Source organism: Manihot esculenta, chromosome 3 (genome assembly GCF_001659605.2).
Source record: "Manihot esculenta cultivar AM560-2 chromosome 3, M.esculenta_v8, whole genome shotgun sequence".
Taxonomy (NCBI): domain Eukaryota; kingdom Viridiplantae; phylum Streptophyta; class Magnoliopsida; order Malpighiales; family Euphorbiaceae; genus Manihot; species Manihot esculenta.
The window spans coordinates 28,810,831-28,837,395 of NC_035163.2; the positions used below are offsets into that span (position 1 = coordinate 28,810,831).

General features: G+C 30.9%; 1 protein-coding gene across 1 annotated transcript; it reads right to left on the reverse strand.

Annotated features, from left to right (window-relative positions):
- Positions 1 to 1,253: 1,253 nt before the first annotated feature.
- On the reverse strand, positions 1,254 to 26,551 carry LOC110611668. Its single transcript, XM_043955119.1, has 52 exons — positions 26,200 to 26,551; positions 23,407 to 23,624; positions 23,201 to 23,306; positions 22,993 to 23,094; positions 22,830 to 22,889; positions 22,602 to 22,680; positions 22,374 to 22,521; positions 21,827 to 21,950; positions 21,496 to 21,676; positions 19,556 to 19,584; positions 19,108 to 19,256; positions 18,855 to 18,957; positions 18,590 to 18,685; positions 18,452 to 18,507; positions 18,235 to 18,358; positions 17,962 to 18,024; positions 17,799 to 17,858; positions 17,547 to 17,708; positions 17,285 to 17,358; positions 17,113 to 17,206; positions 16,887 to 17,023; positions 16,713 to 16,793; positions 16,478 to 16,583; positions 16,150 to 16,212; positions 12,770 to 12,927; positions 12,540 to 12,642; positions 12,360 to 12,455; positions 12,227 to 12,282; positions 12,017 to 12,143; positions 11,866 to 11,928; positions 11,739 to 11,798; positions 11,478 to 11,639; positions 11,283 to 11,356; positions 11,103 to 11,196; positions 10,729 to 10,865; positions 10,377 to 10,457; positions 10,149 to 10,254; positions 9,957 to 10,051; positions 7,101 to 7,229; positions 6,830 to 6,932; positions 6,644 to 6,739; positions 6,497 to 6,540; positions 6,294 to 6,417; positions 6,143 to 6,205; positions 6,015 to 6,074; positions 5,755 to 5,916; positions 5,602 to 5,675; positions 5,418 to 5,511; positions 2,093 to 2,229; positions 1,940 to 2,020; positions 1,707 to 1,812; positions 1,254 to 1,613 (listed from the first exon to the last, which is right to left on the reverse strand). The coding sequence occupies exons 1-52, from the start codon at positions 26,371 to 26,373 to the stop codon at positions 1,518 to 1,520; spliced, it is 5,370 nt and encodes a 1,789-aa protein (XP_043811054.1). The 5' UTR covers positions 26,374 to 26,551; the 3' UTR covers positions 1,254 to 1,517.
- Between the last annotated feature and the right edge of the window lie 14 nt (positions 26,552 to 26,565).

A 26,565-nucleotide genomic window follows, 5' to 3' on the forward strand; every position in this document is an offset into this window, starting at 1 on the left:
CACGGTCATTAATGGAGCCTAAATATTTACCCCCTCACCCGTCATGGAATAACTGCTGAGGAGGTAAAGGGGCAATTAATAACCTCCAGATCTTTCCTAGCCCAGGAATAAGGTCGGATCCAAAAGAAAGCCACAGGTCCAAAGCCCATCAGATCATATGCTCAAAAGACGGCTCGACTTCATGAGTCTGGGCCAGCTACCCAAGGCAATCCGGATCAGATACGAGCACAAGCCCAATAGGGGAGTAGGCCCAATCACTCACCAACCCTGTTCACATGCGTGCCAGGGTGAATTAAATAGCCGCCTGCCGTGGAGAGGGGGTCTGACACGTTCGTACGTACGAGCCTGAGTGACATAGACAGGTAGCATAATAGCAGGAACAAGGGCAGGTAAAAAGGGGGGGTCTTCTCTTGAAGAGGATCTGCTTCCTTTCTCCCAAGGGGACTCCATTTTTTATTTTCTCTCTGCAACTCTTGTCTAGATATACTACTCTTATTCATAAATCTGACTTCAACGTCGGAGGGTCTCCACCGGGGCATCCCCGGTAGACCCCTGACCGTTTTTTCTTATTTTACAGGTCCTTTCATCAAATAAAACATTGAGAGACCCATTTGATGGACCCATATGATGGATCAAGAAGAAAGTTAGATCTATCATGGGACAGGAGGAAAAAAAATTTATCACATAGTAATAAAAAATTAAAAAGTCCTGAATTTAAAAATATTTTTGAGGTAAAAATAATTTTTAATTTTTTAATTTTTATTTTATTCAAAAGAGCTCGAGCTCTGCCTCCAATCCTGTAAACAAGCTTCACACTCCTAAACCGAATTAGGAGTTTAAGATGAGTTAAATAGGAAATATTAGATGGTCAGAACTTGAAATTTTTTAAATTTATTTAAATATATTTATTATTAATTTAAATATATGAGTGCATTAGATGGTCAAATTCACATGTAAAATTCTTGTTAAAAATCAAAATAAATTATGATCATTGTTAAAAATAAGATAAAAAATAGTGAGTTAAAATAAGAAATAACTAATTAAAAATGAAGAATATTAACTAAAAATATAAATAATATGATTTCTGTAGGAAAAAAAAATCAAATTTACAATAATAAAACCATAGATTGAAAGTTGAATCTTCAACTTTAACAAATATATTATTAAAATTTAAATATAACACAAAAAAAAAATGAGAAAAATCAACTTCAAACTTCATTAATAAAAATAGAGTAATACAAGGAAAAATTCAATTTTTAGCAATTTTTCTCTCTATTTATAGCAGAAATTTTTATTTTTAGGTAAAGGATAAGTCTTTACAAATCTAATAAACTCACAAAATACAACTCAAACAAACACTCTAATTTCAACTGAAAATAAGCAAACCACTTTTAAAACCAATCCATTAGATATGAAAATATTTTTTTCACATGAAAAATCTCATCCACCCCAACAGTTCTTCTGTGAACTTGAGGGTATAAAAAAGAGAACACAACTGAATTGGTTGATTGGCATGATTAGGCTTGTGTGGAAGACAAGTGAGCATATGCTGATGGAAATCCTTCGTATGGATACCCCAATGTCTCAATGTTTCCAGTCCGAGAGAATACAACCTGCATTACCTCATTTGTCCATTGATAAATAATTAAATTAACGACAGTAACAGAAATTAGCACGTATACTAATACATCGTTACTTAGTTCTACCTGATAATCTCCGAGTGTATATGTCCTAAATCCAGCTGCACAGTAATCGAAATAGTATTCCCATGTCCTAATGAACTTCTCGTCAAATCCCATGGCCAGAATTTTGCTAATTAATAACAAAAACCAGTGACCATTAAAATCATTTGCTGAACTAAGATTTGTATTTTCTGTAATATGTCAAATTATTTATTTTATTGTTGACATGAGATGTGAAAATAAAATAATATGTTTACCTCTGGTTATCCAAGAAATTTTCTCTCCAGCGTCTCAAAGTATGATAGTAATGACTTCCTATATTTTCCACATGCTCCACACTGCAGAAGAGAATATTATTTTGTTACAATTAGAAAGAATAAGTAGCAGCCTATTTGAATAGTGAGTCATACCAGAGCCTTGAGGCAGCATTCATGGCTGATATTACCCGGCTGAAAGAAGGCAGGCATCCACCAGGGAATATATATTCCCTAATAAAATCTGCACTCCGCCTGTGCTCCTCGTAATATTCATCTGGCATTGATATAAACTGAGGGGAAACAAAAATTTTAGAATAACCCTTTCGGGAATCTTCTGTTTTGCTGTTGAACTGATCAGTTATGTAATTAGCACTCAGAATAAGTGATAGAGCATAATTTAGTCCATTTTATTATGATATTATTGATGTTAATTTACACTTTTTTTGCCTAATTTTGTGATTTTAATCTTATTCTGTAGAAAATGGTGTAAAGAGACAATTTGGTGAAAATACCCCTAAAACTGCCTTAAATGGAGTAAGGAAGAGCAAGTATGCCAAGTGCAACTTAAAGTAATTTGAAATTTAAATTTCAAATTCTTAAGAGAATTCAAGATTCAACTCATTAAGGAAAGTGCTAAATAATGAAAGTGTTAAATAAGTAAAGTGCAGTCTGTAAAGCAGTTTGAAATTCAAGATTTTCAAGAATCTTTTTCCTTATTTAAGAAGCCAAATCTTTAAGATGCACATTCAGATTTTGAAATTTAAATTCAGCTTATCAAAGAAGCCAAAGAAGTCACACATGCCACACATGCCTTGCACATTCAAAATTTGAAATTCAAAAGAGAGGCTCCACCTAATTAATGTGCAAGATATGGGCAGGGCAGCAACCTGGGTAGCAACTAGGGCAACACAAGAACATTATATAAGGGTCTCTAAGGCTGCCACACACCCCCATAAGGAGTTCACTCCCATTCTCTCCAATCGGCCGCCCAAGCTCCAACTCTTCAAGGCTTCGGTTCTTCTCCTCTTTCTTCCTTTCTTGTTTTTGGTTTTTGTTTCAGCCATGAGTGGCTGAAACCTTTTATTCTAGTTGAAGATTAGGTGAAATTTTGGTTGTTTTATGGATTGTGAGATCTAAACATACATTGTTATCTTTGGTTAATTTAATATTTATGCAATTTCATGCTTGATTCCATTATTGCTTTGTTATTTAGATCAATGTGGCCAGTTGAATCTTGATTGCAAGGTAATATATTGTTAGTTTAAATAATTTTGAGTCCGTAATTGCTTGGATTGTTCAAACACAAGAACACTTAGTGTAAAAATTAAGGAAATTGTATAATCTAGCAATATCACCATACGTTTGGGTAGCTAGGACTGGCTCTCTCTATCTCTTAATGCAATTGACAGTTGTTTTGATGCCTAAGGCTCAAGGACGTTTCTTGGCAACTTGTTGATTAATGATTAATTAGAGGATGTTCCCTAATTGATTTAATCTTAAGGAGAGACATGATGGTGAGAAGTTGATCAAGCATAATTTAGCTACATTTTTATTATATTTATTACTGTTTATTTACACATTATTTAGCTTAATTAATGGTTTTTACTTTGTTTTTACAAGAAAAGGAAGAAATTAGAAAAATGGAGAAAAAGTGCAGAAAATGACAGAAAAGTGATTGGGTCAGTGATTTGCCCAAATCAAGCTGAAGCAGAAACCTGGAGGCAACAGGCAGAAGTGATTGGGTCAGTGATTTGCCCAAATCACTCGTAGAAACTGGTCAAATCACTCGCAGAGACAGAGACAGAAACTGGACTGAATTCCAGAGAACGATTGGGGCAGATTGGGCGAGTGATTTGCCCAAATCACTCGCAGAAACTGCCCAAATCACCTTGACAGCAGAATTTACAGCAGACGCGGGAAAAGAGCAGAAAATCTAAATTCAAAGAAAAGAAGTCCAAATCCACTTCAAACACCACAAGATCAGTCCCAAGAGCCACGCCCTTCACTTAGAGAGTTCCATTCTCAATCAAATACAAAATCCAAAGAGGAATCAAAGACTACAAAGAAGACCAAATCAAATTGAGATTTCAAAACCCTAATCAAATTGGAATTGGGATTCTCCAGCTATATAAGGGCAGCATCCAAACCAGCATCTAATCATCCCATCTTCAGCAATACTGCAGAAAATTATAGCAGCTTTCTTCCTTTCTTTTCTTTTCTTTCTTTTGAGATTTTGTCCACCATGAGTGGCTAAATTCCATCCTTTTCTAGTTGAAGTTGGTGAATTTCAGATTTTGTGATGAATTGGGAGATTTAAATCTCCATTGTTAAACTTCTATTTATTATCAATATTTATGCAATTTGAGCTTTCCATAATTATTACTTTGCTTTTAGAATCAATAAGGGCCTATTGCTTTTAAATTGCTTAAGTAATATTGTTTGAATGATTTAGGTCCGTAATTGCTTAGGTTGTTCAAATACACATTTAATTAAATTGCATAATCTAAACTTGACCACGCGGTTGGCAATGATAGAATTGGGTTTCTCTAAGTCTTAATGCAGTCAACAGTTGTTCGATGCCAAAGGCCCCAAGGACGTTCCTTGGCAACTTGTTAACTAGTATTTGATTAGCGAACGTTTCCTAATCAAACTAGAACTAAGGAGGAATTTGGATTGTGAGAAGCGTCTTCCACATCCTAAACTAATTTGTTGAGATAAATAGGAGTATTAAAGAATCAATGATCAATTCTAAACGATCTGAAAAAGATCCAAACTTCAACTAGAAGTTTTTCTCTTATTGATTTACTCATCTTTAAATTATTGCTTTCTTTTACTATTTAGTTTTAATTCATCAAATCAAACCCCCCTCTTTTATTTACTTGTTATTTACTTGACCTAGTCATTATTAGGAAAATCATTGGTGTCAATTCTCTGTGGTTCGACCCTATTGCCACTATTTACAAGTTTATTGTTGATTGTTTAATAGGTTTATTTTTTACGGTTTCGACAACCGCTTATCAGAAGTGTCTTCCACCCCCATAACTAATCTATTGAAACAACCAAAGAAACATAGTGTCAATGATCAATACTAACAACTGAAGTGAATCCGATTCTTCAACTAGAGCTTTCTCATTATTAATTTTTTTTATTTTAATTATTTGCCTTCTTTTACTGCTTTCAGTTTTAGATCTCTTGAATCAATCTCAAAACCCCCCATTTTACTTTCAGTTTATTTGCTTTCACTTTTATCTCATTTTAGTTTACTTCTTTTTCGGTTTATTTTTGTTTCAGTTATTTATTTTTGTTTCAGTTATTTCTTTTAGTCTTGATAAGGAAAATATGTAAGTTTTCAATTTTCTGTGGATTCGATTCTTTCACTACTATCTACGGTTGTAAAATTGTTGATAATCAGAAAGGTTATTTTTAACGGGTTTCAACGACCTGCGAGTCAATAAGTTAGGTGTTGTATTGGCATTACCTGTAGAACAAAAAGTCCGTCTTCTGACAATAATTTGTCGCAGCAACCAAAAAACTCATCCATGAATTCATGTCCAACATGCTCTATCATTTCACTGAAAAGACGCACCATTCTAACTGTAAATTTTGTTTTCACTTGATATGCTCAGCTGCAAATAATTTTTGTGGATATCGATTGAACTCACCAAGATATGATTCTATCGTATTTAGTAGTTTCAGGCAATTGACGATAGTCGCAAAGTTGAAGCCTGATGTGGTCCTGACAATAAGAGTCGGTCGTAAGTTTTTAAATAAAGATATTAAGGTAATACAGTTGTACTCTATGCCTCGACACATACCTGTAAGCCAGCTTCCTTCACTTTCTTCTCTGCAAATTTCAGCTGTTCCTCAGACAAAGTAATGCCAGTGTATTTACATCCAGTTCGTTTCACGACTTCAATGCCAAAGGTTCCCCACCCACAACCTATGTCCAGAACTTCCTGCTTCGGCTTAATTCTTGCCTAGATTGTTTCAAGGTAAAGAATGCATACTTGTGTAAGTTAACATTATATAAAACTTTACCGAGAAAATTGATGAAATATTTGTGGATTGAGCTCACTTTTTCAATCAGAATAGAAATTTTCCTCATCTGTGCTGTTTGCAAGTCTTCATCTTCCGTCTATAAACAAATAAATACACTCATAAATAAATAATTGTCATAGATATGGATTAAGATTACTTGTTTACCTTAAAGATCCCAGAGGAGTATGTCATTGTTCCACCCAAGAACAGAGCAAAAACTTCATTACTCTGGAAACACAAACCACAAAATTAGAAATAAACTCCAAGTTGAGAGATTCTTATTAGCCCAGTTTAATCCTGACATAAACAAAAATACCAGGTCATAGTGACGAGAGATGTTCCTGCGAGCTTGTGTAAGAGTATTTTGCCTTAAAACATGCTGGTACACCAACTTGGCCGATGAAAAAGTAGCTGTGAATAACAACGGCGTCCACCAACCCCTGAAACCCATCTCAACGTGAATTCTTAACATGCAAAGATCAAACAGCGACACCTAGTTAATCATATTGGTAGTTTTACCTTTTCTTGTTCGATTTTGAAGCAGATTGATTGGCAATCAGTAACTGCAAATTGATTAAATTTGGAGATGAAAACCAAATAACTTTTTTTTTATAAAGGAGAAAAGAAAAAAAAAAAGAAAAAAAACGGAGCAATAGCATATCTCACCATGATAAGATTTACGAGGCCTTCATCAGCATCAGCAAAGGAAAAATCTCCATCGATATAAGCATCTGCAAGACCTACATCTGCCCGTGTCATCACCTGCCAAAAAATTTTCAAGTCCTTGTTAATGCGGTGCGAATTCTCTGTAATATTATTTTCTGGTATACAATTTTGAAGAAAGAGCCATGCCTTCCAATAAAACTGGGGACTGTGAATTTTCAAATGAACTTTTAGGGAACATTTTGCTCCACTTCCCTCAAAAGTGAGATCTGTGCCACCTGCTTCCTGCAAGCTGAGAAATGGCAAAAAGTACATTATCAGATAATATATATAAAGATCAAGTTCAGTGCATAAATTTTGTGAACTTCAAACGTCAGATGAAAATTATTCTGATCAGATTAGGTTGGTTTTTTATATAACGTGATATGATAAGCAAAAGCCTAACAGAAGTGGAAATTACATTAAGCAGCCAGTGGAGATGAAGGATCCCAGAAATCTAGTAACAGTACGTCGGCCTAGAGTTTCCAACATGGAGGGTGCCTTGTGTACTTGATTTCTCACTGAATCAAAGCTTTCTGAAGCGGCCATGCTACAGTTCACAGAAGTAGACGTTATCAGATCGATCGTGAGCTACACACAAGTTGAAAAGCTATATGCAACGCTAAGAAGCTCACCTTCAATTATATGATAACGCTAAAGATGGAACAATGGATGACAATGGCAGTGATCGCTTTTAAAATCTGTCTTGAATGGGCTCCCTGAAAAAATATTCGAATATGTATCTTTTGGGAATCATGTACTGTTAATTCGTCAGGTGCTCTCAAGGTAAATTCCCTTGTATCCATGCATTCTTTGAATAAGAATTTAAGCCTCCATTTCTCTTACTGACAATAACTTCAAAAAAAATATTTTTTTTTCTTTATCTATATTTAGAAGTTATTTAAAAAAAAGTTCTTTTGCTGAAAATAGAAACTCATTTTTATAATTGATTTTAAATATTTATTATATAAATTATTTATAAAACTTATATAAATTTAAATTTATTAATCTTTTCATACTTAAATTCTTTAAGTTTTTGTTTTATTACAATTCAATTAAAATAAAAATATACTTTCACCTTATAAAAGTGAAAATTTAAAATAATCACTTTAACATGTAACAATAAATATAATTTTACAAATAAATTAAATAAAAATATTTTTTTCCTTTCACATAATTTAAAGAAAAAAGTAGCTTTCACCTTATAGAACCGAAAAATGAAAACAATGTTAAATATATTTTTATTGATTTTAATAAATAAATATTAAACGGCGTTTTTTCCACCTGAAGAATTGGATCACAGGTTAGGTGAGGATTTTAAATGCACGATTATGACACGTTTGGCTTTTTGCGAAACTGCACAATTAATCCAATCCTTCAATGGGTATTTGATTAGATGGGTTAACAAAGAGTGTATATTTAGAAAATTTTTCATGAGCAATGTTCCACTTTTTTGAGACAAAAGAGAAAGGAAAGAAATTTGTGAGATACACGCAGATTGGAAAAGTTATCGGAAAAAGAAAAAAAAAAAAAAGTTGCAAAACTAATTAAAAAGCTTCTCACCTTCAATTACATCATCACGCTCGACTGAGCATGACCCATAAATCTATTTTGGTTAATTGATAATGGTAATTAATTAAATAGTTAATCATTATTTTAAAAATAGTTTTTAATTTTTAATTATAATAATCATATAATTATTTTTAAACTTTTTTTAATTATCTCTAATTTTATCTTTTCGTCAATGCAATTCATAATGATCCTACTTGAATATATAACTTGAGACAATAATGTATTTATTGTCTAGAATTAATTTATTATAAATTCAAAATAAAAATGTCACTTTATATAAAAAAATGTCCCACAATAATAGCATCTTTTTTATTTCAACTTCACAGACCAACTTATTATAAATTATCAAAACATGTCTCAAAATCTTTATTAAGATTTTTCTTTTATATATTTGACAATAATAGCATCTTTTTATTTCAACCTCACAACATAATTAAAGGTAAGGATAAATCAGTTTTAATTTTTTTTTAAAAAAAAACCAAGTTAAATCACAATCATTTAGTTTTTATTAGTTATTTCGATTGGTATTTTTAAAACAAATATGCTTTTCTTAATGTTGGAAACGAATCGAATTGAGTCGAATTTTAAAAAGTTTAAATTTGGTCCATTAAAATTTTTTTGAATTCGAACCGAATTCAAACTTTACTTATTTCAAACTCGCGCCGAGTATTAAGAAGTTAAAGTTTAGCTCGTTTAGCAAACGAGTTTAGACGAATCGAATTTTTATCAAGTTTAATCTCAAATAGTTCGCTGAGTAGTTTAATTTATTTACATGTATTATACATGAGTTTTAGTTTAAAACTAAAATAATTTTAATTAAATAAATATATTTATAAATTAATTTGTAAATTTATAAATATAAATTTTTAAATCTTAATAATCCAAATATATGCAAGTTTAATAGTGTAACTAAAGTATATAGAACTGAATTTTAGAAAATTTAGATTTGATTCATAAAAGTATATATAGGGTTTGAATTTATTTCCCTTATGATAATAATATCAAAATAAACTCAGAAGCAAGTCGAGCTCACGAAACTTAACGGACCAAATACTATAGAGTTCAAGTTTAGTTCGTTTACGAAACGAGTTTAAAAATTAAATTCAAGTTTAACTCGTTTAGAAATCAAGTCTATTTCGATCGAATTTTTATTGAATCGGACCTCAAATAGCTCACAAACGATTTGGTTCATTTAAACTCTACTTTTCTTATTTAATTTGATTAATTTAATAGAAAATTAAAATAACTGAAACGAGGCATACTTTTTCTTAAAAAAAATATTAATTAGTTTTGATATATATTAATATATAAATGAAAAAACCCTTTAATTCTTTTGTCAAATTATGATTCATTTTATAATTTTATTAAAAAAATTTAAATAAATTCTTATAAAATGATGTATGATTCTAATTATTTTGAAAATGAAAAATTTTGTTATTTTAAAAAAATAATTTTTTTATTTTTAACATAAAAATAGTAAATTATTTAGATTAATTTTAACGGAATTATTGCAGATTTTTCATTTTCACAAATTGCAACTATTCTTGCATGTCCAATGTCCCTAAGCAAAACAAAGAAGAAGAAGAGCAGAAAATGGCCATAAAAATCTGAATTAACCGTTTAAAAATAGAAATTATTAAGTGTTTTCGGTGCTAATACACTTAAGTGTGTATAAAAAGAAGAGAATCCTATTGATTTGGTTGACTAGGGTTGTGTGGAAGACAAGTGAGCATATGCTGATGGAAATCCTCTGTATGGATACCCCAATGTCTTAATGTTTCCAGTACGAGAGAATACAACCTGCATGCATAGTAATTATCTCATTTGTTCATTGATAAATAATTAAATTAACGACAGACAACAGAAATTAACATAATACATCGTTAATTAATTTTACCTGATAATTTCCCAGCGTATATGTCCTAAATCCAGCTGCACAATAATCGAAGTAGTATTCCCATGTCCTAATGAACTTCTCGTCAAATCCCATGGCCAGAATTTTGCTAATTAATAACAAAAACCAGTGCCCATTAAAATCATTTGCTAAACTAAGATTATAATTGTCAAATTATTTATTTTATTATTTGTATGTATAGATATAATTATTAATTAGTTTCTTGTTTACCTCTGATTGTCCAAGAAATTCTTTCTCCAGTGTCTCAAAGTATGATAGTAATGACTTCCTATATTTTCCACATGCTCCACACTGCAGAAATATATATATTATTTTGTGAGCAAAGGATGAACGTCTGCCTGGGCTACTAGAATTGTTAAACTATTCTAAAATATTTTATACATTTTTAATTGTTAGAGATAATCAATTTCTTCTTTTTTTTTATTGTATCAGACTTGTGTTAGTCGTGTCGTTCTCATTGTCACAAGAAAAAGGTGTTCAGTTCCATGTTCTTCTACACTGGCCTGTAGTATTAGCTTTAATGTTTATTTATTTATTTATTAACCATATCTGTGATACATACCATAGTCTTGTGGCAGCACTCATAGCTGAGATTACCATGCTTAATGAAGGCACGCATGCACCAGGGAATATATATTCTTTAATAAAATCTGTACTTCGCCTGTACTGCTCGTAACGTTCATCCGGTATTGATGAGAACTGACACATAGAAACAAAATTTTACTGTAACTAAGAATTAGAGGATGAGACAACCGAGTAATTTCTCTATATAATCCAGTTGTATACACTAAATCAATTAATGCATGTTAATATATAAGCTAATAGTATGGTAGATTCCATAAATATTCGTGACTTTCTATTGACTGCCGATAGAATTTTATTCTTTTACCACTTAGAGAAAGTTATTTCTTCAGTTTGTTCCTATTTTGCAATTACCTGTAGAACAAGAAGCCCGTCTCCTGATAATAATTTGCCACAGCAACCGAAGAACTCTTCCATGAATTCATGTCCAACGTGCTCTATCATTTCACTGAAAAATGGCCATTCAAACTGAAAATTTTGTTTTGCTTCATATAGTCAGCTTCAAACATAGTTATGGCTATCGATTGCACTCACCAAGATATGATTCTGTCGTATTTACGTGTTTCAGGCAACTGACGGTAATCGCATAGCTGAAGCTTGATATGGTCCTGACAACAAGAAATTGGTTGTAAGTTTCTAATAACACAAACTTGGTAAAAATTTTCATTCATTTCCAAACAAAAATCTGTAATACAATTGTATTGTATCCATTGACGGTTGATTTGATACCTGCAAGCCAGCATCTTTCGCTTTCATCTCTGCAAATTTCAGTTGTTCCTCAGACAAAGTAATTCCAGTGTATTTACATCCAGTTCGTTTCACTACTTCAATGGCAAAGGTGCCCCACCCACAACCTATATCGAGAACTTCATGCTTCGGCTCAATTCTTGCCTAGATCGACTCAAGGTGAAGAATCCATACGTGTAAATTAACATAATATAAAACTTAAATGACAAAATTGTGGATGAAATACTTGTAGATTGAGCTCACTTTTTCAACCAGAATAGAAATTTTCCTCATCTGCGCTGTTTGCAAGTCTTCATCTTCCGTCTATAAACAAATAAATTCCATTCATAAACAAATAACTGTCATAGATGGATTAAGATTACTTGCTTACCTTAAAGATCCCAGAGGAGTATGTCATTGATTCACCCAAGAACAGAGCAAAAATTTCATTACTCTGGAAACACAAACCACAAAGTTAGAAAAAAGCTTTAAGTTGAGAGATTCTTATTAGCCCAGTTTAATCCCGAGATAAACAAAAATACCAGGTCATAGTGACGAGAGATGTTCCTGCGAGCTTGTGTAAGAGTATTTTGCCTTAAAACATGCTGGTACGCCAACTTGGCGGATGCAAAGGTAGCTGTGAATAATGACAACGGCGTCCACCAACCCCTGAAGCCCATCTCAACATGAATACTTAACATACCACGATCCAACAGAGAGAACTACTTATAAGATCAGATTCATAGTCTTACCTTTTCTTGTTCGATTCTGAAGCAGATTGATTGGCATCTCTATTGGCAATCAGTAGCTGCATGCATGCAACATGAATCGGAGATGAAAAGGAAATAATTTGATATTAGAATGGGAGCCTATATATGATCTCACCATGATAAGATTTAAGAGGCCTTCATCAGCATCAGCAAAAGAAAAATCTCCATCAATATAAGCATCTGCAAGACCTATATCTGCCCGTGTCATTACCTAACAGAAAAGTTCATGTCCCTGTCAATAAATTCTGCGTAAAATAATTTCCTGCTATGAAATTTATGAAGAAAGGCCGCTAACCTTCCAATAGAACTGGGGATTGTGAACTTTCAGATGAAATTTTAGAGAACATTTTCTTCCAGTTCCCGCAAAAGTGAGATCTGCGCCACCTGCTTCCTGCAAACTGAGAAATTGCAAACTACATTATCAGAGAATATACATAAAGATCAGCTCAGACTGATTATTAGGATTTAGACATACATACATACATATATATAAGCAAAACCTTAGGAAAGGATGGAAAATATTACGTTAAGCAGCCAGTGGAGATGAAGGATCCAAGAAATCTAGTAACAATACGTCGGCCTAGAGTTTCTAACAATGAGGGTGCTATGCATACTTGATTTCTCTCAGAATCAAAGCTTTCAGAAGCGGCCATGCTATAGTTCGGAGAAGTAGACCTTATCGTCTCATGAATTATTTAACAAGTTGAGAAATTGTTTGAGAAAATATATAGTCCCTTAATTCTATAAATTTTATCTATTTTTTTAATTATTTTAAAATTATTTTTTTAATTATAATAATATATAAATAGATTATTATAATTCTATTTAATTTTATTGTATTTTAAAAAAATTTTAAAATTATTTTTTAATATATATAAAAAAATAAAATGAAAAAAAATTATGCGAGTAAGAAATTTTATCTTGAATATCTTCCAAGTTCCAACATGCGATTAATTTAAAAGTTTCTTGGAAACATCGCTTTCAATTAATTTTCCATCATCCCTATGAAATTCTGACGAGCACTTGTTATAAATCTGTCAGGGCTGTAATATTAAAATTAATATTTTCCATCATCCCTATGAAATTCTGACCACCACTTGTTATAAATAACTTGTTTTGATGAGTTATGGGACAATAAAATAAAGAATTCTAAATAAAATAATTATAAGATTTTTTTAATATTTATAATGGAAAAGAGTATATTTATTTGAAAACTTATTGTTACTGTGTGTGTATTTTATCAGTTTTATTTCAAATCTTATATTTTTTTTTCTTTTTTATTTAATTTTTTTTAAAAAAATTAAAAAATTATTGTCTGAAGAAATATTACTATAATTCTCCAGTAATCGCAGTGGAGTAATTAATTTTATAACTATAGAGCAACTTATGAATCAATCATTATGAAATTTTAAGCATTAACAAGTTAAGATATTCAATTAATATGGAAAAAAATAATAACTTATATATTTTATCTGATTCTCTTATTGAAAGAAATTAATAAATTTTTATATGTATTTAAGTGTGTATAAATTTAATTAATAAAAATTAATTTTAAATAATATGAGAGTTAATTAGATGTGTATATTCACGTGTAAAAAATTATTCAATAATGAGTTGAATTCTGTGTAGAGCTATAATGGTTATATATTTATTTAAATTTTAATAGTTCAAAGTTAACTTTGCATTGATCTCTAAATCCATCTTCTCGTGGGCAAAGATGCCAATATTGCAAATAATTTCAAAAAAAGACTATTTTTTTATCTGCCATTTAAGATTTTTTATTATAAATATATTAAAATTTTAATAAAAATAGAATTATATATATATATATTACTCTTCAGATAAAATATATTGATGAATTATAAAATTCACTAATTTTATCATATTAAATTTCATGATTTTGTTAAGATAAAATAATATATATATATATATATATATATATATATATATTATTTTTTAAATAAAATATATAAATAAATTATAAAATTATTTTTTTTATATTAAATTTTATAATTTTATTACGATTTTGAGGAAAATAATTAATTTTTACTTAAAATTTAATTTTAAATAGATTTATAAATAAAAATTAAAAAATAAATAGATTTATAAATAGAAATTAAAAAACAAAAAGAGAGTAACTTAAAAGTTTTTTTTATTAAAAAGGTACAGTTTTATTTAAGGCTGTAGCCAAAACAACTAATAAACTCCATAATTCGAATTTATTAATTGTACTCCCGATTTTTTCAGCTACAGAGTTTATATCAGTTTTAATTTAAAGTAAAGTAATAAAATTAGAATTAAGATAAGATAAAAATAATAGAATTTTTTAAAATATATTTTTATTGGAGAAAAGCCTATATAAAAGCTGCCCTATAATTAAGACATCTCATATTTTTTCCTCCTCCTCCACTCTCATATTCGACTCTTCCTAGTAGCCTTCTTCTTTTTTTTTTTTTCTTTATTTATTTTCAATTTTGTTATATATAGTATTTAGAGACTAAACATTCATTTGGTTAATCAAAATTGAAATTTATTCAAAACTGTGAGATTATTTTTTTCACTTCTCTTTATTTTATTTTTATTTTTTGTTAATTTTTATTTTTGAAAAACACTACCTCTATTATTATTTTCTTAAAAATTTAAGAGATTTATTAAATCTCTTGAAAAAATAAAATATTATTAATTAATCCAATTAAATTCGTAATTATTTAATTTAATTAATAATAAATAGCGATTATTATATTCATTTATATTAAAGAATTAATTGATTTAATTTAAATAATTTGGATGTTATTATTGATAAAAAAATTAATTAATTTAATTTAAATAATTTACGTATTATTATTTATCAAATTTGAATTTTTCTCTCTTTACGTTTGTTGGGGTATTGAGATTATTAATTAACTAGAAATTAATTTAAATACGTAGCAGATTAATTTAAACATAAAAAAGAATAATGAGATTCACATGCTTGAACGTTATAACCAAACAATACATAATAAAATAAATTATTTTTCTAATCAATGATCAATCTCTAAGATTACCTTCAATTAAATTTTAATTTAATTATTTATTTCATCACTATCTTCTTTCAGTTTTATTTTTAAATTAATTTCTCTAAACAATAATTTTTTTTTAAACTTTTTATTTTAAATTATTTTTTTTAAATTATTCATTTTTACACTCATTTATTTTATCCATAAATTTTTTTAAATAAAAAAATAAATTTTAATTGATGAATTCAACTTCTCATACGAATAATTTAATTAATTGTTTGGGTAATTTTTGTTTACTACTTTTACGAAATAATAATGAATGATAATTTTTTTTATTAATTTTTTAATTATATCCCTTTTTAATCTAAAATTAGAATATTAAGTGTAGATGAAACAATAACATCATTATTAATAACACATAATTTGAATTAAATGCTAAGAAATTGTTTGAATTTTTATTTAAAAAAATAAATAGTTAATGAGAAATTATATTAAAAATAAGATAAAATTAAATAAAATTATAATAGTTCATCTATATATTAATTAAAATGTAAAAAAAGAAAAAGAAATCAGATAATATTTTGAAACAAATAAAAATGGAAAGATGAAAAAAATTATAAAGCGATGAGTAATATTAGAAATACTCTGCTTATTGAAGATAAATTAAGAAAAAAAATATTTAATAAAATAATTAAATCATAAAACAAACACTTATTTTTAAGTAAAAAAAAAAAAAAAAAAAGAGGGAGTATTAATGGGCATATCTCAATTCAGTAGGCTGGCGCAAAGTTTATTCCCCTCAGATTTTGGGATAGAAATGCTTTAATGACATAAATAATAGAGAAGCAAAAAAAAACCAAATACTCATGACAGTTTGTCCTCTCGGAGTAGAAAGAATCAATAAGATGCTGCAGGAAATCCTTTGTATGGGTTGCCCAGTGCAGCCACATTGCCTGGGCGTGTAAAAACAACCTGCAGTATTAAACAATTTGAAAACTTAGATTTAGCAGCTAAATACGTCATTATGCTGCTCATTTGTATATACTGAGCTCTAGCCGTGACTCAAACTAAGACCTGATAGTCCTGAAGACGATTCCTTTATGTCTACTAAGCCAAAACTTAGTGCTATTGAGCTCAACTTATTAGTTCTAAATGTTAAACACTAGTAAAAATATTTCAAGCTGTTGAAATTTGAACAACTCCATCACTTGACAACACAATATAGAGCTGGAAATACCTGATAATCTCCAAGCGTATGTGTCTTAAAACCAGCTGCAGAGTAGTCAAAATAGTACTCCCATGTTCGAATGAACTTTTCATTGAATCCCAAAGCCAGAATTTTGCTGAGAAGAAATTAATGCACCAGCATCCAAAAAAAAAAAATTAATATCTTGAAATCACGTTTTCTTTCAGATTCTGTCATAAAATGTATTTCCCAGAAAAAAAAAATGCAGAAGAGCATATTGTTTTACCTTTGGTTCTCCAAGAAATTTTTTCTCCAGTATCTCAGCGTCTGGAAGTAATGAAGTCCTATATTTTCCACATGCTCCACACTTTCCACACAGAAAAGTGAAGTTAGATTTCTAGACAAAGAATAAGAAGAAAGAAAAGGGATATAGAGCTATACAATCAAATTAATTTTATACCAGAGTCTTGTTTTAGCAGCCATTGCTGTGGTTACCCTTGTTAATGATGGCAAACATCCACCAGGAAATATATATTCCTTAATGAAGTCTGAACTTTGCCTGTACTCTTCATAACGTTCTTCAGGTATTGATATGAACTGAGGAAAAAGAATCAATCTTTATTCAACACTTCAACCATCTAACACAGACATGGAAAATATTTTGTTTCTCATCATTTTGACATTACCTGCATAACAATAAGCCCATCTTTTGCTAATGCTGCATCGCAACAACCAAAGAACTCCTCCATGTATTCATGGCCGACAGCTTCTAGCATTTCACTGAAAAAGCCATTGTAACTCGAGCTATATGTTAGGAATTCAATGGTCAGACATAATCTTGGAGATGGAAGATCTTACCAAGATATGATTCTGTCATATTTGATGTTTCTAGGCAATTGGCGATAGTCAGCGAGTAGAAATCTGATGCTGTCCTGATACGAGAATTGATCAAGGTTTAAAATGAAGTCTCTTCAATCTTAATCATTGAAGGATATATTTGCATATATGTTTCATATGCAAGGATAAGCTTTAGCATACATTATCTGCCTATTACACTTCCCATTGTTGCAATTAAAATTCAATTTAGATTTTAGGATTGCAATATTCTTCAATTTGATACCTGGAGGCCAGCTTCCTTCACTTTGTTTTCTGCATACTTCAGTTGCTCCTCAGATAGAGTGATACCAGTATATCTGCATCCAGTTCTTTTGACAACTTCAATAGCTAAGGTTCCCCAACCAAAACCGATCTCAAGAACTTCATGTTCTTTACTGACTCTTGCCTAGATTGGACAAATGATGGACATTCAAAATGAGTAATGAACATCAGGAAAATCTGGAACTTTCCCCAAATGGCTAAGGAACAGACTCACTTTTTCTATCAGGAGTGAAATTTTTCTCATCTGTGCTTCTTTCAAGTCCTCATCTTCCGTCTTCAAAGTGCACAACAAAAAACAAAAATGTCACAAGTTAAATGCAATTACAGCTTTCCTGCTGTGTTTGAAAAGAAGACTAGCAGTAGGTTGGGTTTCTGACCTTGAATACAGCAGAGGAGTATGTCATTGTTTCATCCAAGAACAACGCAAAAAGATCATTACTCTGTCGAAAAAACAAAAAGAATGTGTAAGTTAATTTAGTAAAAATTAATATTGACCAGTATTTTTATGCCAACATGCAGATATTTACTTAATTTATTAAGTTTAAAGCTTATCTGGAGAAGCAGAGTCAAGATTCATCAACTTCCATTATTGTTTAAGCATTTTAGAAGAGACCAACAGAATGAGGAATTAACTCTACATGATATCATACCAGGTCATAATGACGAGAGATGTTCCTTCGAGCTTGTGTAAGAGTATTTTGCCTTGAAACGTGCTGGATGAAAAATTTTGCAGATGTAATACTAGCAGTGAAAAACATGGGAGTCCACCAACCCCTGAGGTCAGCATAGGTAGAAGTCTAGATTTAAGAAAGATTCAGGAAATGTCATTGTAATATCATATCCTGAGAGTAAGTTATTGCGGAATACTTTTTCCAATTCAATTTTGATGCAGTAGTATTAGCATCCCTATTGGCAATGAGAACCTGCAACAATTAAAGAAATTGAAGTTCCACTGAAAATTGATACAGAAGTAGATTGGCGTAGGACTTGGACCAATTAGCTCACCATGAAAAGATTTAGAAGACCTGCATCTTTGTCAACAAAGGAAAAATCACCATTGATATATGCATCCGCAAGGCCTAAATCAGCCTGTGTCATTATCTGAAATACTTTTTCGTTGCTGTTAGGGAAGGTGACAATTTTGCACATTTCACTAAGCCATCATTCTAATTTGGAATATGCAATGCTTGTTGACCTTTTTCTTTATGTTCAAAATTTTCCCACTAGTGATGATGCATCTATTATAAAATGATAGCAGCAAAGCACATACCTTCCAGTAAAACTGGGGACTCTGAACTTTCAAAACAACTTTTAGAGAACACTTCTTAGCTGTTCCCTCAAAGGTAAAAATTGTGCCTCCCTCCTCCAATATACTGTCATATAACGATTTATGTTCATCAAAATCTCCATATACTGTTACATATAGTTCAGTAGCAATAGATATAGTGTGTTTTTATGAATGCAATAAGCAAGTAGCAACATCATACAAGAAAGGCTGTGATTATATTTATAACTGAACTCACATTAAACTGCCAGTAGAGATGTAATTTCCAAGAAATCTGGTAACAACAAGGCGCGCCCCTATTTCTAACATAGACGGTACCATGTGTTTTGGATTGCTCAGAAGCGCACAACTTTTTCCAAGAAAACCATGTGCCGCAAGCATGCCAGACTACAAACAAATAAACCTCATTTGTGAGTTTAAGAACACCTACTCAGTGAATTCTTGAAATGAGAGGGGAGGGGGGGAAGTCCCTTATTGTATATTGTTGTTGTTTTCAAGTTTCCAGTATCAAGACCATTTGGAAAAATAACATAGAGAAATATAAGATACTTATTATTAAGAATTTTTACCTGTTTTCTTAAGGATAGATTTTCTAAAGGAGAAAGAATATGGTTTCACTGCATCCTACAACTTTAGTCCTTTTTATATCTTATTAAACATATTTGTTCTTGTTATTAACAAACTACCTTCAGTCCATCCTCATGGAAACCATAACCTGCAAGAAATGAAACATATTATGCACAAATGATCAGTCAATCATGAAGCTAAGTCAGAATTTGTAAAATGTACAGAAACCATCAGTCACAGTAAAGCCATAAGCTTATCTTCCTGCATTAGATATAGCAACGCAACAAACCAAGATTAATGCGAGCAAAACCATCCTATTAGACGGTCTTTGAAGTTTGAATTACTGTATTATCTATGATCAAATATAATTTAACCACATTTTTATTACCTTTATTACTGTTCAATTACACATTTTTCAGCTTAATTTATGATTTTTCTCATGTGTTTGCAGAAAAAGAAGAAAATGGAAAGTTGGAGAAAAAGTGCAGAAAAAGCTGGAAAAGTGATTGGGTCAAAGTGATTTGGCCAAGTCACTGTCCATATCAAGCTGAAGCAGAAAGCGGGGACAGACTCACAGGAAGCGATTGGGGCAAGTGATTTGGGCAAATCACTGCCCAAATCAAAATGACAGCAGAGGCGGACAGTAGATCGGGAAAAAGGAAGAATTCAAAATCCAAAGGCATTGAAGTCCTATCCTACTTCAAACACTTCAAGATCAATCCTAGGACATCTCCAAGAGTTATTCCTAAAGATAGACTCCCTCAAGAAGAAGATTTATTCACAAGTAAATACAAAAGCAAAGAGGAGATTAAAGACTACAAAAAGACCAATCCATACTAGGATTCCAAATCCTAAGTGGATTAGGATTCTTCACCTATAAAAGGAGGCAGCCCCAAACCAGCAAAAAAATCATCAGATCGTCAGCAGAATCTCATCTTCGGCAATTCTACAGAAACACAGCAGCTTTTCTTCTTTTCTTTCTTCTTTTCTTTTGTGATTTTATCCACCATGAGTGGCTAAACAATTCTCTTTTCTAGTTGAAGTTGGAATTTCAGATTTGTGATGAATTGGGAGATTTAAAACTCCATTATTAAACTCTTATTTACCTTCAATATTTATGCAACCTGATCTTTCTATAAGTATTGCTTTGCTTTTAGAATCAATTAAGGCCTGTTGTTTTTAATTGCTTGAGTAATACATTGTTTGAATAATTTAGGTCCGTAATTGCTTAGATTGTTTAAACACAAGTATAATCAGTTGCATAATCTAAACTTGACCACGCGGTTGGCAAGGTTAGAATTAGGTTTCTCTAAGTCTTAATGCAGTTAACAGTTGTTCGATGCTAAAAGCCCCAAGGATGTTCCTTGGCATCTTGTTAACTAGTATTTGATTAGTGAACGTTTCCTAGTCAAACTAGAACTAAGGAGAAATTTGGATTGTGAGAAGCGTCTTCCACATCCTAAACTAATTTATTGAAATAAATAGGAGTATCAAAAAGAGTCGATGATCAATTCTAAACAAACTGAAATAGATCCATGCTTCAACTAGAATCATTTTCCCATTGAAATTCTTATCTTTTAAATTATTGCTTTCTCTTGCTATTTAGTTTTAATTCATTATCATCAAAATAAACCCCCTCTTTTATTTACTTTTGTTATTTGTCCAAATCATTAATAAAAAAATTTGTAGTGTCAAATCCCTGTGGTTCGACCCTATTGCCACTATCTACAAGTTAATTGTTAATTGTTTAATAGGTTTATTTTTTACGGCTTCGACAACCGCTATCAATCTATAAGTAATTATACTTCATTAAATGGCTCTGTATTCACCCTCCTTTTATTTTTTTTATTTTTAATTATATCATCATAAAAGCTGTGGGATCTCCATATTGGAGGGACCCACTCACCAGATACTAGCTCCAATGAACTTGAAACTTAAGCTCTAAAAGAAGCATGATTGAGGAAAGGATGTTTTAGCTGATTCAACTCTTTAGGAATCATTGGAGTTCAGTGTTTATCAACATTGATGTCATTTCTTTTACATATGCAAGAGCACTTACCCTGGTATGCTCCACAAAACCAAAGTCCCCTCTTCCCTTGAATATTTTCAAACTCAAGTGCAGCATTTGTTGCAGCTACAGATGGGACTGGATGGCTAGTTGTCCACTTCAGTAAAGTGTGGTCTGGTGTATGATCTGGATTGAGCGTCACAAAAAAAGGTAGACCAGTATCACCAAGATTCTGCAAGACTTTAAAGCGTTTAAATAACACAATTTTAGTTAGGGGTTGGGGGGGGGGGGGGTGTTCACGTGTCTATTGCACATTCTACTGCCACATAAATTAGAAACCAGCACTACAGGTTCATTTTCCACAAGGCAACACATTACAAACCTGAAGCACATTCAGCCAATATGTCAGGCACACTTTGTTATCTTCACTTCCTAGGAAATTCCATGCACACCATGCTACTGGGTTTTTAGGCATAAATTCTTTATCATGATGAACAAAGATGTCACTGCAGTAGAAAATTAAAGAATTATTACACATTTTGAGTAAATAAACTTATAAGAATGGCTACTTGGATCAACAAATCAAAAGCTTTGTACTTATTGATGATTTTATCAAAAGTTTTAATTTTGGATCAATTTCAAAGGGATTTCATTCAACACTATTAATTTGGAATGGTGGGATAGGCTGCATCAGTTTATCACAGAGAATTGGATTCATCTAGATTACCATATTCAAATCTAGTGCTCATAAAACCTTTTTAATTTCAAGTAACTCCAATTCCCAAAAGTTTCATGCTGTTTCTCACTTTTTATCATGTAATTTTTTAAGCTATATTTCAAATTATATGTAGATGATGTGCATTCCTGTCAAGTCGTCTGGTAGAGCCAAATAATGACTGATACCAAAACAGAAGAGTAAAAGCTGATACCTGTACACATACTGGAAAGCACCAAGTATTCTTCTTTCATCAAATGTTGCTTGCTCTCCTAACATCTTCAAAGTATCCGGGGCATGAGAAGCTATTATGCACCCAGTGAACATTTCTTCTGAACCATCTACACCAACTACTCTGCAACCTGCTAAAGAAGTTTCATTAATTATTTGGTATCTTAAGTACATGTCCTTATAGATTATAATAATTGCCGTTAAAGCTTACCTTCATCGTCAGTGGAAACTGAGAGGACCTCGCAGCTAGTTCTGATCTGACAGCCCCAGCTTTCCAGCATTTCTCTGACCTGATTTATTTGTTTTCCAAATTCACAAGAGATCGATCAAAAAATTTAGTTTTAGTTCAATTCTAAGAACTAACATATCGCACTTGTTGAAAAGAATGTTCAGCCAAAATAAAGACTGAAACATGCTTCTAAAGCAATTAAGCGAGCACCTTGTTGACATAAGTATGGGAGCGACATCTGACAGTAAGCCACTGCGGGCGGCCAGTGAGCTACGGAGAGAATCAAATGGCATTCAATCAAAATTTTTAAATACCCACAAAATGTGTCTCATCTACCTATAAATAATCTACTTCTGTGAGAGAGAACGTGTACCTGAAGCAAATGGTGATTACGGCAAAATGAGAGTATAGAGTAAGCAGAAAAGCTCAAAACTTTCTCTGAATTGCAGGACCATATGGCACCGCACATTGGAATCTTACATTACATACAACAAGTAACCAACAGGATTAAAAAAAAAAAAAAACAACAAAATCACAGGGAGGAAAGAATGAGACAGAGCAGAATGTATCAGAAATCTCACAAGATAAGCATTCTGAAAAACATCTGAGTAACCCTTGCACTTGATAAAATTCCCCAACGTTTCATTTCGATCAATGTCAGGATTGTTCTCAAGCATCTGAAGATAACTGGAATGGGTAAAAAAAAAAACAAAATTAAAGAACTTGTCAGCATATCAAGACAGAGGATGCTGAAACTATTATATATGCTAATGAGCTGCTCAGTTACCTGAGGACGTCATGCTTAAACTTGACTAGTTCTCGAAGCATTCGCAAGAAGCGTGGATCGAAAAGATTCTTCTTCTGTGCAAACAAAGCTGAGAGGCCATTTCTGGTACCCCATTCATAGCCCTTGCCCTTGTCTAAGCTAACAGCGAATGACATATCAGACAACTCCATGTCCACTCCCAGACTCTCAAAAAACTCCATCATATTTGGATATGTTACCTGTAGATGTCCCCAAAAATTTATACATATATGTTATCAACCTCCATGGTCAATAGCTCGCAGAAACTGCTCTAAAAATCGAATTGTCTCTTCCACCCAGAATTGAAAATAAATAAATAAAGTTGATGGTAGTGCCGATGCAGTGATTGCTGTTAAATGATCAAATATTTTATTTGTGAGACTGAAAAATACTTCATTTAATTTCAGTGGCTCTATCATTTATCTTGTGTTCTAATTTCACCCAACCTAAAATAAATTTTCATAATTAGAAATTGGAGCTAATTGCTTTATCAATTTAATAAAATAATTTTTTTTAAAATAAAAACACTTGAGTGTATTAATAAAATTTCATCAATAAAAAAAAGAAATATATCCAAACAGAGAGATGTTAAATTTCATCAATAATTTTTTTTATCAATAATCAATAAAATTCTTAATGAGATAAAAAAAAATTTTAATACATATTGTTTTTCATGAAGAGGAAAACAGAAGTTAATTGAAAAAAACAAATGCAAGAGTATCTAAATATAAAGAGACAGTAAGAAAAGTCGTTTAATTGACTAAAAATCCTCTGAAAAAAAAAAAGTTAAAAAGATACATTGCGGCATAGAAAATAATATTATAATTAGTTGCCTAGAAATGGTAAAAAACGCATTAATTTAATTAATTAATTAATATAAATTATGAATTTAAAATTATTTAAAATTTAATCAATTAATTAAGTGAAAAGCAAAGTGACCATTAATTAAAAAACGTGCTTTCAATCATTACTAAAAAAGAAATAACGGCGGAGAGCTTTTTTTTTTTTTAATTTCTGAATAATAAAGAAAATATTTATTAAACCATATAAATTTTAAAAATATTTTTAAATTTTATATATGAAAGAAGTGTGGTCGGACGATATAGCCGAATACGTTTATTCAACATTATGAGTTATAAGTGTCGAACAACAGAAAATTCGACATTATGAATATTAAATAATAAAAAATTTAATATTATAAGTGTCTAATCTGCACCGTTTATTTAATATTTTGTATAAAAATATTAATTTATTAATTTTTTAGAAATTTAAGAATTAATTAATAAATTTTTTAAAATTATATAAATTAAATTAAAAGTATTTTAAAAATATTTTTTAATTTGAAATCTCTCTCATTTTTATTTATTAACATTTAACATTTAAATAATTAAATTTTAGAATAAAAAATATTATGCTTAAATTTTCAATACCTATAATAATAAAAATTATAAATACATGCAAAATTATAATCGTAAAAATGTGTATATATTTTTTCTTAACATATAAAAATAAAATTATAAATTATAATTTTATATGTATTTATAATTTTTATTATTATATATATTGAAAATTTAAGCATAATACTTTTTATTTTAAAATTTAATTGTTTAAATGCTAAATGTTAATAAATAAAAATAGAAAATTTTCAGATTAAAAAATACTTTTAAAATATTTTTAATTTAATTTTTATAATTTTAAAAAATTTATTAATTAATTCTTAAATTTTTAAAAAATTAATAAATTAATATTTTTATACAAAATATTAAATAAACAGTGCAGGAACATGTTCGATATACTGTGTGCCGAACATGTCTGTAAATGTCCATTACACTTAGCACTTAGAGTGCTGGATAGGCGTGTTCGATACTTTGAATGCCGAACACGCCATACACGTAGTCAGTGACCGCCACGACTGTTCCCGTGGTGAGGGAACATATTGTTCGATACTAGCCGTGGCAGGGAGCATGTTTAGTGTTGAACAACATGTTTTCGTGGATTGTTCGACATTATAGATGTCAAACAAGAATATTCACTGGCGAACACATCTCTTTAACACACAAAATTTAAAAATATTTTCAGATTTTACATAATTTAATAAATAATTTTTTTATTATGCATAAAAAAAAACTCAGATCCTATTTCTCCATCGCAATAATCCATAGCTCTCCCTTCTTCTTGGAAAAGGAAAATAATTATTGACAGAACCTTTTTAGTTAATTCCCAACAATCATAATAAGATCCATCAAATATTGTCGATCTTTAGGTAATAAAAAGTTATTTTATTAATTATTTATTGAATTTAAAAAATTATATTTCCCAAAATTAAAACACCGAAAAGAACATTAGTTGTTGCTATTTATTTAAAGGGAATAAGATAGACAAGTGTCTAGCAACCCAAATGAACATTTGTCCGTTTTTGGTTCACAAGTTTAAACAAAAAACTAGTAAAACGACGGCACTGGATAAGGAAACGCATCCAGAACAGGCGCAGCCAGTGCTGAGTGGCCTTGCCTTGACTTTCTGCAATAGACAGCACAATGAGTTCTCAGCTGAAACTGATGTTCACTTTTCCTTTCAACCAGACCCATCTCCAGCCCTATCTCCAAGCAAAACGACAAGAATATTCCAGCAAATTCCCCTTGTATTATTAATCTAATGCCCATGCAATTTCCCATTGAATTCATATTTTTTCATGGTATAATATTTTGTTAAAATTCTGGTGAAGAGGAAAAAGAAAAGTTAAGAAAATGGAGAAGGAAACCAGTGGTGACTTACGCGGTTGAAGACCATGAAACCGAGGTCAACGTCAACGCCGTCAATGGAAACAGTCTTAGAATGGCCGCCGAGATAATCATCTTTCTCGTACAAAACAACATTAACTCCAGCTTTTGCAAGAACATAAGCTGAAACAAGCCCAGTAATCCCGGAACCAATCACTGCAGCCCTCATTCGTCTTCTTCTTCTTACTCCCTCCTCCAAAAACAAAAATCTTCAATATTTCTGCTAGTGTTGCAGATTTTACAGGAAGCAGAGGCCTGTCCCCTTATTGAAGAAGAAGAAGAAACGGGAACAAGAAGATAAGCCAATTGTGGGACGTGGGTACTCTCGTGTCCTGAGAAGGACCAAAATATATATATATAT